The 18,376-nt window shown below is 49.4% G+C and overlaps 1 protein-coding gene across 1 annotated transcript; it reads right to left on the reverse strand.

Moving 5' to 3' along the window:
- Window positions 1-212: 212 nt before the first annotated feature.
- Window positions 213-15,497, reverse strand: GPR139 (G protein-coupled receptor 139). Its single transcript, XM_056338744.1, has 2 exons — window positions 15,377-15,497; window positions 213-1,721 (listed from the first exon to the last, which is right to left on the reverse strand). Exons 1-2 carry the CDS (start codon window positions 15,495-15,497, stop codon window positions 787-789), a joined length of 1,056 nt encoding a protein of 351 aa, XP_056194719.1. The 3' UTR covers window positions 213-786.
- Window positions 15,498-18,376: the final 2,879 nt, after the last annotated feature.

Here is an 18,376-nt window from a genome sequence, read left to right on the forward strand (position 1 = left end):
CAGGAGCAGCTACCATAGGAGCTCTGCATCAGGCAGGACTTGGCCTCACACTTGAAAGTCTTTAGATGCCATAACTGAAATAGCTGGGAAAAGATGCTGCTTTTGTTCTTGGCTCTAGAAACCTCCCTCCCTCCCTCGAGCTCCCCTGTCTCGGTCATGTTCTTAAATAACAACTTAAAACGTATGAATATTGGCAGCTTGCAGGACTGCTTTCCACGCCAAGGCTGCAACAGGTACTAGATCGGTCCCCCGGCCTTGTTCAGATGAGCCAAAAAGGGCTTGTCACCATTTGTCTCACAGGCTGCCTCCTGCAAGGATGTCTTGACAGCGAGACCACATGTGGTGGTATCTCATGTCAGAAACAACACGTCATTTTTGGCAAGTGCACGCACCAGAAACGGCACCTTCCGCAGTACATGAAAGCATCTGTTCGCTCTGTTGATGGCGAGCTGCATGGTCAAGTAAGGTTTTGTTGTTGTGTTTTAAAAGGTTGTAATTAAACGCTGTTGTGGCTTCCCCCGTCCGATGACGCTGGACTGCACTGGTGCTGGGATGCAAAACGCTTGAGCGTGACTGAACGCTAAGACTTGAACTCTGAAGCATATTCAAAATGCCGTGTAAAATCAAGTGCTCCTGTTCCCTCCCAACAGTCTGATCTGCCTGTGGTCTCCCAGGGAAATGAAATCAAATGACCACTCTTCAAAACAGCTACCTCAGCAAATTACATCCTGGAGATGTAACCACTTGAAAAGAACTTGCACCCAGAAACTCCACCTATTGCCCTTTTCATGGTGATATTTTTATAGGCTTTCCGTTCTTATCATATTGGTAAACAAGCATTTTGATGCAGTGAGAGTTGGCTGGGGAAATCCAAGGGCTGCTTGTTATGGAAAAGTTATGATTTGTATAGAATTGCACAGGTTGCTTCTGACACTTAAAGAAGGCTTTCAGTGTGGCAGCTGCCATTGTGCGAAATCTTTTGCTAATAAAACAGTAGAGGAAGAAATTAATTGCAGTGTTCAGCAGTGCTAGCATATTGGCGATGTCCGACACAATATGTACCACCCAGCTGTTGTTTATAGGCGATACATAGAGGTGATACAATATCATGATTATTCTTGGTGCCCAAAGTATGGCAAAAATAGAAGTTATAGTAAACAAAATGGCTGTTGTTTTCCCTGTGGAGTACCCTCGCAGTCGGAAATTGCTCTTTCGCCGCAGCTTGTAGACGATGATGGAATTCAGGATGAAGAAGATGGAGCATGGCACCAAGTAAACAGTAAAGCAGTGGATCCAGATGAGCACATGATGCATTGATGTGCTTATGTAGTCTTCGATCCAGATGTTGGGCCACCAGTAGTACGGGATGCTGGTCAAGAAGCAGGTGATATAAACACTTACGATGACTTTTCGAGTACGAGCAGGGTAGGAGACTGTGTGATACTTTAGCGGATGGCACACAGCTATATATCTATCGATCGTTAGTGGAACCGTAATCCAAATTGAGGTGTGGATGGAAGAAAATTCCAAGACCTCAATGACTTTGTCCAGTACCTGAGGCATCTGTTTGTTCAAGATGAAGTCTTCCATGAGGAAATCAACAAAGACGATGAAGAAGAGAACCAGGATGTCAGCAGCAGCTAGAGCTAGAAGGTAGTTATAGGAGGACTTCTGCCTGCGAGCCACGAGCTGGGAAAGGATGATGACTGTCAAGATATTTGCTGTGGAGACAGAAACGCAGAGTTAGGCTATTAAGATGGAACACTAACTTTTTTGAGCACTTGCAGTAGCTCTGTTTGAGCATCTGGCAGTGTGACCACCTTTATTGAAGTTCGGGAAAGCAAAAGGAAGACGCTATGGCCAGGTCTCTCAGCAAAGCCACTGCAATGACAGGAGCATGTAGCCCTGCTCCCACCTGTGTGAACGCTGGCACTCAGTGTCCTGGCAGACCAGGACGAGGGACAGAGGGAAAGTCAGGACCTTTACTCCAGAGCCAGGGTTAGGTGGTGTCCAGCAGCCCTTTGCCATCCTCCCAGAGCTGATGTAGTGGTGAGTTCATGGCACTGGCTCTGTTGCTGCTCTCTGGCGCACAGCATCATCACCCTGAGCCAGGGGTGCTGGGACCCTTGCCCATGCACAAGGAGGCAGGGGTAGAAGGAGGCAGCAGGAGGAGAAAAAATTAGTGTGTACCACACACACATGCATGCTGTCTCTTACTACCCCCTTTGCTTTTCTCACTTGTTTTAAAAAAGTGACAAATGAGAAGGGTAGGGTGGGCTCTCCAGAGACATTTTATTCCTCATCTCAACTCATGGTGCCTGCCTGTTTTAGTTTTGAACTCCATCTAAAAAGAGCTGAAGTCAAAGCCATCTGGGTTAGGTAATGCTCTCTTGCCTGAGTGGGATCCCAATCGAGAGATCTTCCAGGGAAACACACAACCTCAGCTCCTCCCGAGAGCTGGAGGTGCTTTGTGGCACTCAAAGTTTTCAGCTCTGCCCAGGATGAGTCTCCTGTAACTCAAATCCTATAAATTCACTTGTCTGACCCACTGTCCTACAGGTGGAGTCTGGGGAAGCATCTCCCTTCCCACCACTGAACCCGTTTGCTCCACAAAGACCTGCTTGCTTATCCAGAGCTACTTTTTTTAGAAATCCTTCAACTGGAAGGCATTTTCCTCTGAAGTGATACTTCTAAGCCTCTAAGGAAATCCTGCTGGTCACATCAGACATGATGGATGTTCTGATTCAGCCCAAGTGTAAACATCCCTGAGTTTCTTGAAGAAGCATCTGCTTCTAACGCTCCGGCCACAATACAGACCCACCACCTAAACCACACCTAGATGCATAGTATGACACTTAAATAATATTGTGGCAAAGTGCTGAAGTGTCCTGTCTCTGCTGTTTCGCTGCCTGGTTTGCTTCGGTCTTGTAGAGCTGTGATTCAACTTAAACATATGTTTTAGCGGCTGTCTGAACCGGTGCTATAAGGGGTGCTATAGGAAGGGCTCAGTCCCACAGCCCCTGGCCAGGCAGAACTCCCCACTGTGGACACAAACAGCCCTTGCAGTCCTTGAGAGCTTTCCTGGAGCACTAAAGTGTAGCCAAACTTTAACTACTTGCTCAAGTTTACTATTACTTACTGTGTAGTCTTGAATTGGAGAGGCAAAAAAAAATATAAATCCTATTATTCCTACTAGCGGTGTGGCTGGAACGAGACAGGCGAGATTGTTCCCATCAGAAGTTTATATTACTTGGCTAGAATACCTGAAGTAGTACTTAAAAATCAGAGATCTGGTTTACTGTGCAAGAGACTGCCAAATGTTTGTATTTGACATTTTCATAAGTGTTCTATAAATCACCTCTTCTGTGCATTCAGTGCTTCAAACATTTCTGCCAGCTTTGATGGATTTCCCAAAACAAATCAACAATAATTGTAAGGATTCCTTTAAATCAGAGAGAAAGGAAGTTGCTGACATTGAGGTAATGATGACCTAGGATATATGTCCTACGACTGGAGATGCTTGTTTTTTGTTTTTTTTAACTGTTTTACTTGGCACTGGAGAAAACTTCCTCCTTGATAAATGCCTTCAAAGCCTGCTGTCTGGGAGCAGATTTCTGCCACCAGGGAAATGAACTGCAGCAGAGTGAATGATCTTGAGTAATAGTCCTCATAAGTGTCACCTATTTTGGTATTAACTTACTATATTTAATTCTGTATCTTGGAACAAACTACACCAAATATGACAGCCAACTGACTCCTTCCCTAAACAAATAATAATAAAAAAGGCTTGATCTTTCCAATTCCAACAGTATTGTCTCAAATCACCTTCAGGGGAATTTTCACAATTCTATCCTCTGTTAACATGGATGCAACTGCATTGATTTCTGCTCAGAACAGATGTGGGAGACACAAGGTGATACAGTCAGGACTGCTGTGTCATTTTTCACTTACTTGCTTAGGAAATGCCTCTGTGCCTGCTGATGAGCCCTGGAGGTACAGTGAGTGATGCACTGTCAAAGAAATCCTCAAGCTGGAGTGTTTATCATGACTTGCAGCCACTATTGGTTTTGGCCAGCCGGGCTGAGTGGCTTGGCTTCACAGGTATTGGATGTGACCCATGGGGTTCACCTCCTCTTTAAATCTTCTAGATTTGACTCACTCCTCTGGCAGTAGCTGGAGCTAGCGTGCAGCGTGGGGGATGCTTGAGGACGCTGGTCCCTGCTGGTGACTCTGGCCTGGCTGTCAGAGGAGCTCCTGTGAGGATGCTGAAGCCATGCCATATCCAGGCACAGGGGTCCTGCTGCTCGGTTCTAACCCCATTTTCCTACAGGAGCAGATTTATGAGTCAGTCCTTTCCTCTGTACCTTCTCCTGATGCCTTTCTTAGGGTTCCCGGCAACGGTAGTAACAGCATGTACTGAAATGCAAGTTATTTGTCTAATGCCAGCGAGCTTTGCTTGGTGAGCCAGATTAGAAAATTGATCTGACAAAGTACATGCAAGCTCTATCCAATTTTTCTGCAAGGGTTACAGTATCTTGTATTGGAAATGCTTTCCCTGGGATCCCATTAGGGCTTTTTCTGGCTGGATGATACGAAATATAGTAGTATCATTTACTTTGTGAAAACAGAGATATACTGGGGTGCAGCAGAAAGTTGCCAGTTATGCCAGTATCTCAGCACAGGGTTTGGGAGTATTTCTCCTGCTGCATGTTGTAGAGGGAAAATGAAGATGAGCTATGGATAAGTCTCAGCCCTTCACCCATTTCCTAGCCAGTATTAAGGTGGTCCTTGGTGTGTCCTCAAACATTCTCTACAGCTTAGTAAAATGGGAAATGTGTGGGAACACTGCCCCCATACAGCGTGTGAACAGTTGTGTTCTTGTGCCAGTGTCCTGGTGACTCCTGGGTGCCTACTCAGTGCCCTACAAGCTCTCCAGGGGGGAAATATTACCTATTGCAAGTAAAAGGTGATGGAAGAGCATTTGCAACCACATTTGAACGTTGTTTACCCTAATTCTTGCCCTAACACTGTATTCAGTGGTGAGGACTATGGCAGAGATGATGCTGGAGATATAAAAATACCTGTCTGTACTGTAACGTGCATGGAGCTACAGCTGCTGGATAGGTCATTGACCCTAAATTGTCTTGGATGTTATGCTGCCCGTTTCTCGCAGTGTTTCTTTTTTTTCTAGAAGCTAAGTAATTAAGATCATCTGAATTTGAAATAGATCGATCACTTTGCTGGGAGTTGATTAGGGGATGACAGATGGGAATTTATGCCAGCGTCACTTGCTGCAGTGCAGTATTCTGAATTTATAAATATCTGGTTGAGAACCAGGGCTTGATTAGGGACTAGCTGGCTGAAGCCTTGAGATGCCACTAGCAGATGAGGAAAAGCAATTGTAAGAAATGGTAGTTTCCCTTCTTTCCTTTTAGTTACGAGGATGCCTTTAAGACACAGCATCTGAAGGTCTCTGACACCCAAACACCATCAGTCCATGCTGCTCAAAATACGGCAATCTTCTAACTCAGCTGGGCTTTGTCACGGGACACTGACATTTCTCATTTGACACCTCCTCTGACTTTATCAGCTTCCGAGTACAAATTGTAGCACTGAACTTCATGCCGTTGGAGGTCCTATGTATCCCAGAGGGATCAGCCTTTAGGAGTAACCTTGGTTCTCAAGTGGCTTAGGGTTTGCTCCCTGTACCAAAGCCGTGCTGCCTTGCCTGCAGAGCCCAGGCAGTGTTCAGTGCCTCCTCAAAGCAGTGCCTGTGACCTGAAGGCACATTTTTCCCCCCTAGCTTCTTGTTTCATGGATTGCAGTCTCAGCTCAAACCGCGCCTGTCTAACCACAGCCTTCGTGGGGCATTCGCAGACCTCATTCCACTGGCTATTATCACTGCATGTGAGCTTAAGCAGGAGCAATTGTATCTGTCTGAAGAAGAAATAGGCATGTTTCTGGGCTTTGGTGGTTTTTCTTATTGAGAGCATTTTGCATGTCTGCAGCAGCCTGTGCAGCCAAACAGTCTTTACAACACACGCGGTAGTGCTGCTGTGTTGGGAATAGGGCCTGCTGTGTGCTTCAGTAGTTCGGCACCATAAACTACCTGAACGAAGTAGCCACCAGTGTTGCTTACTGAGCGTGATAAACACTAGGTCACCGAGTATAATGGACACCTTTTACCAAATACAGTTGTTGCTAGGATCCCCACAAATTATCACGCAATGTACGAAACTACTCTGCAGGCCTTGCATTAGTCACCTGACTGGCACAGAGAGAGGCGGTTTATGAACGGGTAATGTTAAATTGCTTTAGAAAATATGTTAGTAACACCTCTTCTTTAGATTTAGAAACTCTGAGACTACAAGTACAATATGCCAAAAAGATATGGTGAAAAAAGGCGATGTTTTGCCTTGACAGGAATAGGTGATTTCCTCTAAGCTAGGAGGAAATATTAAAACATAGACAGGGGCCGTGTCCAGCAGCCAGATCCCAGCACTGTGACTAACGCAGTCATTCACCTACAGAGACGAGGATGGCATTCAGCCCTCGCTTCGTGTGGCGGCCCTCTGGAGAAGATGATGACAATGGGTGATTCCTGATGGAGGGTACGTAACAGGGATTATTTAAAAAAAATACGCTGTGGCAAAGTAAATGCATGTTTATTACCGATTTTGGCTACAGCTGGTGATGTGGTCTTTTAAAGATGACCCTTGGATGCTGTTTTGCCCTTAAAAGAAGACAGGGTAGCTGCATGTTTCCCTCTTACTGCCGGTATGGGTTGAACTCAACCCTACAGCACATGGGGACAACTTCTGCGAACGGCACCTGCTCACAACTAAATTTGTTCCTATTTCTTATTATTGTGTTCTGTGATCCTTCCTTAACTCGTTGTGAAGTGTAAAGAGATACTTTATGGAAGATAATTAGTGCAGTACAGGTTATTCCTTCCCTGAGAGTTCCTGTGAGGACTGATTTTTAAAATAAATTTATTTTTTTGTTCAGTTGTCTGAGCACTGGCAAATGGCACCCACCCACCCTCAGGGCGGGAGGAAGAGCTGTCCTTCTGAAAGGAAGAGAAAGCCCCTTCTGCTGGTGCCCACGTTATCTCCCAGGGGATGGAGAGGGATCTAAGTCAAAAAATGAGCATCACAAAAGCTATGGTAGGCACAGATGCGGGACTGCCACTGGAAGAGATCTCATCCCTCATAGGAAGGTTCTTGTGTGGCTTGTGCTTAGAAATCCCATGTGCAGGGACAGGCTCTGCAGAGCAGACCCAGCTCTGAGGGGGAAAGTGAACCTGGAGGCAGAGGATGATGAAGCTCCTGCCCAGGACAACTCAGACTTCCCCCCCCGCCCCCATATGCAGGAGACTGGGTTAGTGATTGCCAGAGAAAACGTGGCAAGGCCTTGCACTTAGAAGTGACAAGTGAATTAAAGAGTTAGTGTCAGAGGCCAGATTCTGCTGATGAAATCTGGCCTCTGGGGCTGCTTTTCCCACTGACAGTATTTATTAGCTGAGGAAGGACACGGTGAATGGGGTACTCTGCTCTGTGGCTGGCACCAGCCGTGAGTGGGTCATGGAGGCCAGAGGAGGGTTTTAATCAGGCCAAAAGCACTTCCTCACTGTTGGAGGGCACAGATGTGGTCATGGCGTGGAGATGCCATCGGCCAGTATTCACTTCAAGCCTTGCCAACCGCTCAGGCTTAAGTGCAGTAACTTCTCTGGCAGACAGGTGCAATTACATTGTGTTACTTTTGGCTTTCCTAGACGGTTGAGTAGGCTTTTTTCCCTGGTCTTTATAAAACAGGGCTATTTATTTCTGCAACATGAGAATGGGCTAGAAGGAATGCCAGGCTAAGGTGTGGAGAGGTCCAGTAGGTGCTCACCGGTGACACGTGTGTAAATGCAACAGGGATCTGGTTCTCCTTTTGGCATCTTCATCCTCCTTGTCCACCTCTCCTGAGCTGGACCTACAGTGCAGAAAGCCTCTAATGACTCTTGGACATTCTCCCCCTGAAGCCTGTCTTAGAGGCACCTACACAAGGATAAAAATGTCTAAAACTCACACCTCAAAATCGTTAACCTCACATCTTGCTACCAGAGCAGTAAAGCTTTCTAATGGAAGTAGGTGCTGGGAGGAGAAAAAGCAATCTGCAAAATAATGCAGGAATCATGAAAGGAATTTGGTTATTCGGGCAATGTATCGGGACGGAGATTTTCAAGGCAACTCGGGTGTCTCGTTTGGCAGGTGTCTGTGGCTTCTAAATGTGGACTGTCAGCAAAGCTTAAGAGGTCTCAAGCTGAGTAAGTTGAGCTTGAGGATGACAAAAACATTCTACCCTTTTGATACTGAACGCCAAAGCACTGAGGCAGGTGCCAAAGGTATTTGATGGGATGACTAGGATGGAGGGAGACATGATTTCATAAGGGTGCTGGCACAAATTCTTTACTGAACATGAATAATTAAGAGGATTTTACCTTTGATTGTGGTTTTGCTAAAAAAACAAAGTCTTTATGTCTTCCTAAAGCATTAGCTAATGCACTAGGAGCTCATGCTTGCAAACCCCATGGCCAAGGTTTCTCAGAGACTATGCCAATTTTACACAATATGCAGGAAATTACAGACTATGTAAAACCATTGCAGTTTGGCTTTATTTCCCCCACGGAGAATATACCACATCCACACTAGATACATCACTCCTTGGTGTGCTAGTCTGGACGTTGAAGAAAATGCACCTGGAATGAACAAATGTTTGTGAAATATCCGTCTGATGTAACTGACTGACAGGCAATTTGTCTTGAAACCAGAAGCAACCTCTAGTGCACCTATCTGCACAGTCAATGCACCATATGATTGAAAAGACAGGGAAGTTAAATGACTGTACGTTCCAGGGGCTCTCTGTTTCGGGTGGTAGAAGAGAACAATTTCAGTGAAAAGGATGTGTTCAGTGTTTCAGTAGGCAGGCTTCTCTTCTCTCCCATAGATAAAGGGATATGACTCTTTTTGGCCATCTTCTGTACCGATAATTCTGGTCCTACTTGGTTGCCTCTATTTCATTCCCTCTGCACAACCATACTGGTGTCCTGGAGGGCAACCCGACACTACCTCCCATCAGGTTACCCCCAGAACAGCACCAATAGCACTCCAGACACTGGGGTTCAGGATCCTTACATATGTATCTTTATTCTGCAGAACGAAAACAGAATTGTGTGCAAGGGTCTCCTGTGCTCAAGGGGTTAATTTTGGCTTTGTTTCCTTTTCTGGTGTCTCAAAGTTAATGGGAAAAGAGATTAAAGGCTCAAAGAGACCATCTGAAACAGAAGGTGAAAGCTTTTGTGGCCAGGGATTGCTCTGCATTTAGCATGTGAAAGCAGAGTGTGCACCAGCACCACTTCAGGACATCTCCTCACATTGTTTGCCTACAGCAAATTGTTTTGACGTATGCTGTTGAAGGCCTTCTCCTGCTGGCTTGTTTCTGCTGATTCACCCCCATTTTACAGAGGGGAGCAGAAAGAGGAGGAGGAGGAGAGAACTAAGTAAGGGGGTGGATGAAGAACAGCAGGATATTAGACTGCCTAGTGCTTCTGAATGGCTTGACTTAACAACTGGGGGCTCTGCATTACCCACCTACCGTGAAAACTGACTGTGCTCTTTCTTTTGTGTCATCATTTCAAGGAAAAATCTCCTTTGGAGTTTTTCCTTCCCAATCCATTTTAGCAGCCTGCCATGCAAGGTTGTGCACTTCATAGTCTACTGAGCCTTCCAAATATTGCACCTCGTTATCATTACAGCCTTGACAGTGTTGTTCTCTGCTGATGTAGTAGAAGAAAACCAAAGTTAGCAGTTGTACTCTGTAGTGGCATTCAAAGATGCACAATCAAGTCCTCTTCTGCGTTAGGACGGATTCAGCCACATGCTGCCTTTCAGGCTGCAAGGCTTTAGCGGCCACAGTCTCCAGACACACTGACCAAACTAAATGGCTCCCATCTGCATGCCTCGCTGTCACCAGTTCTGTGCAGGAACACTGTAATGAATCTATTATTTTTCATAATGATTCTTCTTTCCTTAAAGAAAAAGCATCCATTTTACAATAGGAAGTGACTCATTTTAAACATGTTAGCAGCAGTTTTGTTCCCCTCTGTCTAGCAGTGCTACTGTAATGTGCTGCAGTGCCCTTCGGTTGCTCCGACAGCTGAGCTAAAGTTCTGCCAATTTATTTGTCCTCCTTTAAGCAGGATGCAATGTACTGGCTTTGTGTCCAATTCAGATTTTAAGTCAGGGAAAGTATGGTCTTTGAATAAAAGGGGGGTTGAATCAGGCCTCAGGAGTGTTCAGTTCTTACTCATTGTGTGAACTCTATCTAATGAGCTGACAGCTGAAGACTGCTGTTTTTTCAAGGTCATAACTGCATGTAACAATTCTCCCACTAGTATTTTCAGATCTCCCTTTAGCACTGCTATTGTTCAGGTGTGCTGTTATGAGAAAGGCTATTTATTCAGGTGTTGGAAATGCTCTCTTTAATCAGAAGTCTGTACTGTGATTGCAGAAGAATATACTAGGCAGTAGATGGCAGGAACCCAGAACAGGTCAGACACACTTCTGTACTGCTGCGTGCTGTATGTACACCTACCTTCTGCCTGCTTTGGTATTTACTGGGTATTACATGCCATGTGAGTCATCAACAAACATTGCTACCTGTCCCCCTTCCCGGATGCAGCTGTAAGCATATAGAGATAGCAATGCTCTTCAGGTCTCGTGCCCCCTGCACTGCTGGGGAGCGGAGGGAGCACAGCTGGGCTGTTGCATGGATGTCCCTTAGATCAGGGATGCTCAGCCCGCAGCCCACCGGCAGTACCTGCCTTGCCGGGATAATGACCCTGGCTTGTACGCCTCCCGAATAGCCGCCTTATTCCAAGCTGCATACCAGGGGAAGGCTCCAGAAGGACCACTGCTCTATCGTTTCAGTTTACCTGTGACTGTTCTGCAGTTTGCACAGGCACAGTGCAAATGTTACACACCTGTGTGTCAGCTGAACACCCTAGGAAGTATCTGGCCTGCTGTGTGAGGACAGCTGGTCTGTCACCTGGTAGTCGAGGGTCTGTAACGTGTAGCCTAGCCCTCTCTTCACAGTGTGTTGAAAAGGTTAGGCACCCTTGCTGAGCTTACACGTTCCTTTAGGTCAGGACTACAGCTTCTCTCCCTCTGCACGGAGCCCGCTGAGTGTGAACTCTGCAGAGCTGCCCTTTAAATGACCTGGGTTATTCCATCTCCATGATACCTTGTTCAGCACCAGGTCTGACATGAAAACTACCTGTTCTCACCCTCCAGCTGACAGCACCCAAGGGTGTCCAGGTTGCCTTCCCAAGCTTGCAAAGTCCTGAATCTACATTTAGATCAGTGTGGTCAGTTTTAAGCAGAAGCCTTAAGCACAAATACAAGAAACATTGTGGAACAGGCTCTCAAAGCTTGGAGTGGCACTTCCCTGGGGCATTGGTGTGAGTCTGCTACCTCCCAGAGATGCTGTAAAGGTACTGTGTACGGGCCTACACTTTGTGTCACTGGGATGCGATGACCCCTGCGGCAGAGTCACTCCCTAGGCAGGTGACTGACTGGGGAGCAAAGTGGAAGCAGCGATCACGCAGTAAGAAAGGCAGATTCTACTGTGCCTCTCTGCACTGTCAGGAGGAGGAAATCCCTGGAAGCATGTATCGGGCCAGGCCCTGGTCTAGGAAATGCTGCCACTTTGTCCTTTCAGCCACAACATGCTATACTCCTGACAGGGAAGGTGACTGCATGCAAGGCAACTCAGTTGCTGCTGCACCTTCTAATGAAGCAGGAATTGGGGTCAGAGCCAGGTGTCTGCAGTGAGCACCGCTGCTTCTCTGCCTGACCTTCCTGGCATGTCTGCCGGCACCACCATAGCAGGAGCTCTTTGGTGTAGCTGCCCTGTGCAGCTCTCACTGGCAAAGGGATGGGCTGAGAGTTGGTACCTGTTGCTCTTTGCCCCCTCCCGGATCAAATCAAAGCAATTTCTCCCCTCCCCCACACCTGACAACACCTTCTCTCTGGCCTTTTCTCTCGCTAAAGCAAGAAATGCTTCCATTAGCTAGCTAACTGGAGGTGCGTCAGAGGTCCTCCCTGACTGATGGACAAGGGGAGTACAGGGATGGCAGAGCAGGGGCTGCAGAACGGCTCCAAAAATTATAAAACCCCTTCCCTAAATGGGAGCTTGACCCTACTTCCAGTACTGCTGCCTCACTCTGCTCCCCACCCTTGCACTGGCAGCTTCTCCCTGTCCCACGCAGCCTGCTCCTGGGGCACTCACACTCCTGGTAACAGGACTGCACGCTCACGGGACACCTTTGCACATCTGCACTCAAAACAAATTTCAAAAAACGTCTCTGTGTTGCCAGCCTCTGCTTAGAGGGAAAGGAGGAAACCTGTCCCAGCTGATGAAAGGCACATCACCTCTGGCAGAGTTGTGGCCACCCGGGCACATGGTAGCTGCTGCAGCAGGGCTGGTGTGCAGCGGTGCCTCTGTGGTTGCCCTTCTTTGCAGGGCACAGCCTGGCACTTGCCTCTCTGCACGGCTGCCAGAGCAGGGGTGAAGGCAGTTCACTTTGCTGTCTCTCATCTGCCTTTTTCAGACTTTCTGGTGCCTGGCTGGACAGGGAGGGAGAAAGAGCCACGGCTGAGAACAGGATTGCTGAGGTGCCTGGGTTATACAAGGGAGGGGAAAGGATGCTTTCTCTGCAGGCACAATCAGGCCTGGCATCGCTTGGCCTCAAAGTGGAGTTGTTGAGTTAGTGAAATTTCCTTCAGACACTACAGCAGGAAAGGCAGAAACAGTTAACTTGTTTCTCCTCTCATCACACTTTCTCCAAGATTTGTGGTAAGGAGTTAACTGTTTCAGTCTCAGCAAAACACTGCACTGCTGCTGCATCTGAGGACAGAATAGACAGTGTTTCTCTTAAATTACTGGCACCATGCAAAGCTAATTACCCACTCAGGTCCCACAGACTTCAGGGCTTTAACAGGTAGTAAGTGTGCTACCTTTACAATTTTCTAATGTTAGAAAACTGGAGAGCAGCTTCAAATTAAAACATGAAAAGCTCTTTTTAGCACTGCTGTCACCCCATATCACACCCCCATTGAAGCCTGGCCATTCAGTCTTCACCTAAACATATCCAGCTTGTTCTCATCTCTGTGCAGTCTCAGGGGGAGAAGCATAAATTTCTCATGCACTCAGCATACTGTGCATTTATTCAGCATACATACTGGACATGCAGAGTCTTTTAAGGTGTTGGTGCCAATGTTATCCTCCGATAACATGCACTGAACAAGCTGACACATTCCTACCTGAGGGAAGTCTACTGAACTCAGCAACAATGCACACCACAAATGCTTTGGCTAGTTCTGTTAAGTGCTCTCACTGATGCCGCTGCTCTAATCAACTGATGTCTCATCCCTCAAGAAATGCATGTCACTATTGCTAATTTGGATCACGCACTGATGTTATCCATGTTCTTAGAATGACGGTGTTAGGTCTGTAATTACAATGCAGTATCCTTAGGGAGCTGGTGCAAGTATGTGTAGAACACTAAGTGATTTTTCTTGCCTGTGCACACAAGACTTTCCCGTTTCAGAGACACGCAAAGGCAAGCTTAACCACAGACTGCTTCACAACTCCTTCACCTGATAACCTTGAGAGGGTCTTGGTCAGTCCTAGGGGACAGATGTTGAAATCAGAACTTGTCATTACTGTGAAGATATAAGCAGCCCCTAAGGGATTAATGAAGAGGAAACTACCTCCTCATCCCTGCTGGCTGGGTCTCCTCAGGTCAGGGCTGAGACTTCTCGATGCTGTGGAGCAGAGACACTTGTCTATGCCCCGCATCCTCTGTGAGTAAATACAGGACTTAACTTTCCAGTTCTCTGAACTATTAGCCAGTCTTCAAATTATAATTATAAGCCAGGGAGAAAAGAAAAAAAAAAACAAACTCAAAACCTCCTGAATACAAAGAATATCATCAATTCATATGCAGAATGGTAATTGTATGTGTGCTGTTGAGAGACAGGCTTCTCTTCGTGTCCGATTAAAAAATTTTCTATGCATTAATTGCTTGAAGAAATAATTAAGGGAAATGAAACATTTAGAAATCGTAGACTTAACTATCATTGCTGCTTGCCATTTTATGTGGCACTTTAAATGCATCGCTATACACCGACACAATCAAACTCTCTTGTGTTGCACCCTCGAAATACCCATTAACCTTGGTGCATCCAATTGCTCTGACTTTTTCCCGACTCATTCCCTTGTCCTTGGTATCGCTGCAAGCTACTCCGAGGATGGAGGTGTCGACCGAGGGAGCCAGCCGCGATGTCTGCCCACCCAGGCTGTGCCAGGGTGGCAGCTCTGCCTGCTGAAGCCCAGCCTGCAACTGCAGAAGTGACACTGCATGAACAGCTCCCTGTGGTCCTGCGTGCCGCGGCTGCCAGCCTCAGGCAGCACCCACCGGGAGGACAGACCGGCTGGGTCCTCGTCTCTGTAAGGCTGATGCGATGCTTGTACCATGCTTTGAGCTGGGGATACCTGCGTGCTGGCAGCGCTGCCTCACAGGTGCTCGCACCCAAGCCCGAAACATCTTATCCTCCCCCATTTGGGGTCTCTCTCGCTTTTCTCAACCGTAGCATCTCTGTACTGTCTTTGTCCCCTTTTTAAGTAGGAAATTTCGCTGAGGGTCATACAAGTGTGAAGGATGGTGGCTGTGAGCTGGGACTTCTTTCCCAGCCCCGTACCGGCGCTCGGGGATCTCGGTATCAGCATGGCCACTGCCCTCACCGGGTGCTGGCCCCGGCCACCCGCTGTCCCGCTCCGCCAGCCGCAGGGCCGGGCCCCGGGGCAGGGCAGCCCCCTCGGCCCCCTCCTGGCAGGGCGCTCCCCCCGCCCCCGGCCGGGCTCCCTGCTCCGAAGGGCCAGCCCTGCCCCGGGGAGCCAGGCGACACCCGGCAGCCACGCTGCCGCTTACTGCCGGCCCGCGATGGATGGGGACGGCGCCGGCTGCCCTCGGCACCGCTTCGTCTTCAAACGGCCGAACCGACAATGGCTGAAACTTCGCGTCAGGCTGCGCCTCCCTATGTCAAGTTCAAAGTCAGAGCGGCCGCCGCGCTGCGGGGACGAGCCCCGGCGGGAGGGCAGCGGCGTGCGGGACGGCCGCCCCAGCGGATCCCCCCAGGGCCGCGTCCCCGGTGCCCCCGCCGCCGCGGGGCGCGCACCCCGCCGGGCAGGGGACGCTCGGGCGGGCGCTGCGCGCAGCCCCGCCGCCCCGCCCGCCCCGGGCCGGGCGCCCCGTCCCCGGCGGACTCACCCGGCAGCCCCAGGCAGAGCAGCAGGCTGTAGTAGACGACAGGTGCGTATCCCAAGCCGCAGCCATAGCGGTGGTGCGCCAGCAGGGAGCCGTTGTGGAGGTGGAGGTGGTTGTGCTCCATGGACCCGCTCGCCCCGCGGCCGCGCTGCCGACGCTCGCTCCGCCGCACGGGCCGCCCGCGCGCCCCTCACACGCTCAGCGGCGGCGAGCGCGGCGCGGGCCCCGCGGCGGCACGTGGCGCGGGGGCGGCGGAGCCGGCGGGGCGGGACCAGCCCGGCTCCCGCCGCGGGGCGGGGCACCCCCGCCTCAGGCCGCCCCTCGCCGCCGTTCGCCCGGCGGCGCCTGCCCGGGCACCCCCGTCACCCCCTCGGGCGGCGGAGCGGCGCGGGCGGGCCGGGGGTGCGGGGCGGGAGCGCGGCGGCGGAGGGCCTGAGACCCCGCGCCTCGGCGCCCCTCGGCCCCGCTTGGCAGCAGCGGGGGGCCCGGCCGGCGCCCCTCGGCCCGCCCCGCGGCCGGCCGTGAGGGCAGCCTCGGCGCACCGCCGCTATCCCGCTGGGGCGCGGGGTGGTCCCCGGGGGGCACACCGGTCGGTGGGGTGACAGCTCGCGGGCAGGGATGTCCCCCGGGGGACACACCAGTCGGTGGGGTGGCAGCCCGCGGGCAGGGATGTCCCCCGGGGGACACACCAGTCGGTGGGCTGGCAGCCCGCGGGCAGGGCCCGGTGGCAGGGTACCTGCCGGCGGCCCCGCGCCGTGCATGGCGCCGTGCGGGGAGGGCAGCAGCGAGCGCAGAGCGAGCGCTTCTATCTGCCAAACTGCCGCGCAGCCGGGCTGGCCACGCTGCCGCCATGTCCCCACGCGTGGGGTGGCCGGCTGCGGGCAGCCGTGCCGGTCGGTCCGTGAGGGAAAGCAGAAGGACCGTGGGCATTTCAAAAACCTTCCCGGTGCGCCTTTGAGGAGGTGGCCTCCGGTGTCCCTCGCGAGGGCTGGAGGCGCGCAGGTTACCGCAGGGTGCCTGTGCCCTGGGCACCGCGGGGCCGGCTGGGCAGGTGGCAGCTCAGGGGCTGTGGCTGGGTGGTAAAACAGACGTTTGGTTACAGGGCGCTTGGATGGAGCAGAAAAGACTTTGTTTCACGCAAAGCATGTAAAAAAAAAAAGGAACCCAGGAGACCCTGTGGCTGCTGGAGCAGGCCGAGGGGCTGGGCGTGTGAGGTGGGGCGGGGGGCACGCACAAGGTACAGCGGGTGGGCTACGAAGCTGAAAGACGTGGTCTTTGCTGTCTGAAAACACCCGGCTGTTTAGCATGGATAATAATATAGCATAACAAGTGTTACAGGTGGGAAGGCACTATCAGGGCAACTGCTGTGACAGACCATCAAGGTGACCAAGCCAGGACCATGTATGTCTTTGGGTTCCCATGATCTTGGAAAAGCAGTTTAGCTTCTGTTTGGAAATGCAACAAGGAGAAAGCAAGGCTCTGGTCCTGCAAGAGCTTGAGTAGGTTACTTTGCTGGGAGGCTCAGGGAGATTATTCACATGTTTAAACGTTAAAAAAGATCTCTTCTATTCAACTGCATGGAAAGCGCTGTCAAGCTTCCCAGGTTAAACACACTGGAAAAAAACACACAGTTTTTCTCTGCTTTTTCAATTGGTATCTTTGTGAACGTAGCCTTAAAGATGGTTGGAGTCTGCTAGTACAGCCTTTAAGTGGATGTGTTCTGTTTTAAAAGAAAGCTTTTGAACCCATTCATTCAAAGAACCAACATAATTGTGTAAAGTAGTGGGGTGTGCGTGATTATACAGTACAAAGCCCTGTTAATTCAGCTCTGGCTGTTTTTCTCCCCCAGATATTTAACCTACACATTTTCTTATTTTAAAATTAAAACCGTGATTTCCTCTCATTTTCCTGCAACAGACCTGATGAGGAGAGAGATTTTTTATTCCAAAAGAGAAGTGATGATTCCTGGAACCTTTTCTTGGGTGGAGTAGGTGCATCAGCAGGGCTGAAAGCATGACTGGCTGTTTTGAAGCTAGGTGAAGTTTATCAGCAAAAAGAAGGAGATGGCAGTGGAGCAGCAGCTTGACAAGCGATGGTTAAAAAGCCTCACATCCAGTTTGCACAGCCCTGGGTCTCTCAACTTCCCGATTAACAACAGTGAAATCCTGCAGAAGCTGGAGGCTAAGGGAGTGCCTCTGCCATCCATTTTCTGTTGTGCTGCTGCCACTGTTCTGTCTGGCCTAGATTTAAACATCCTGAGCAATAGGACTTCCCTGGAGATGTTGCTATAATAGTAGCATTTGTTTCATCAGAGTTAAAGTTATCTCTGGTGTGCAGTTCAGGTAGCTGCTTGTGTGCTGAGAAGAGCTTTTGGTCATAAGAGAAAGAATCTTTTCCTGTCTTCCCACCTGGAGCTCTCACTAGAGCCTCACCGCTGTAGGCGGCTCTGCCATAGCTGATGTATTCCCGTTGTACAAAGGGAAAAACTGGAAAATTTGGTCACATTCGCTAGCACTTCCTCTGGCCTGCCCTGCAAATGGAGAGGCCAGAGAAAATTAATCTGCTCCTGGTACCACAGTTAGCTTGATTAAAGCTTGTCGAGGAACTTTTCTGCCTCACCGCACCAAGAGCAGGATGCACTGTTGTTTCCAGGTCTGATTTGCTTTTGCTTCACTGAAGTAAAATTAATGAAACACTTGGCAATATATCAGAATTAAAGACCCGAATTAAATGTTGAAGATTGCTCTTGTGTTCAGTGTGTAAAAGATGTTTTGAGGGGGTTTTGTCCTTCAAACAACTTCAAAAGAATTTTTGGCCTAAATGAAATGAATTTGATTATTCACCTCTCTGAATTCTGCAGAAACAGAACCTTAGACATAAAGAAATTTCAATAAAGCCAATTCAAAACTAACCACAATGCTTTCTTCTACTTAAAGCTGTTTATTTTTAAACTTCTATTTTCTAGCTACTTTCTAAAGGGGTGACATTTACGTCTAACACCAG

This window comes from Falco biarmicus, chromosome 4, assembly GCF_023638135.1.
Source record: "Falco biarmicus isolate bFalBia1 chromosome 4, bFalBia1.pri, whole genome shotgun sequence".
Lineage (NCBI taxonomy): Eukaryota > Metazoa > Chordata > Aves > Falconiformes > Falconidae > Falco > Falco biarmicus.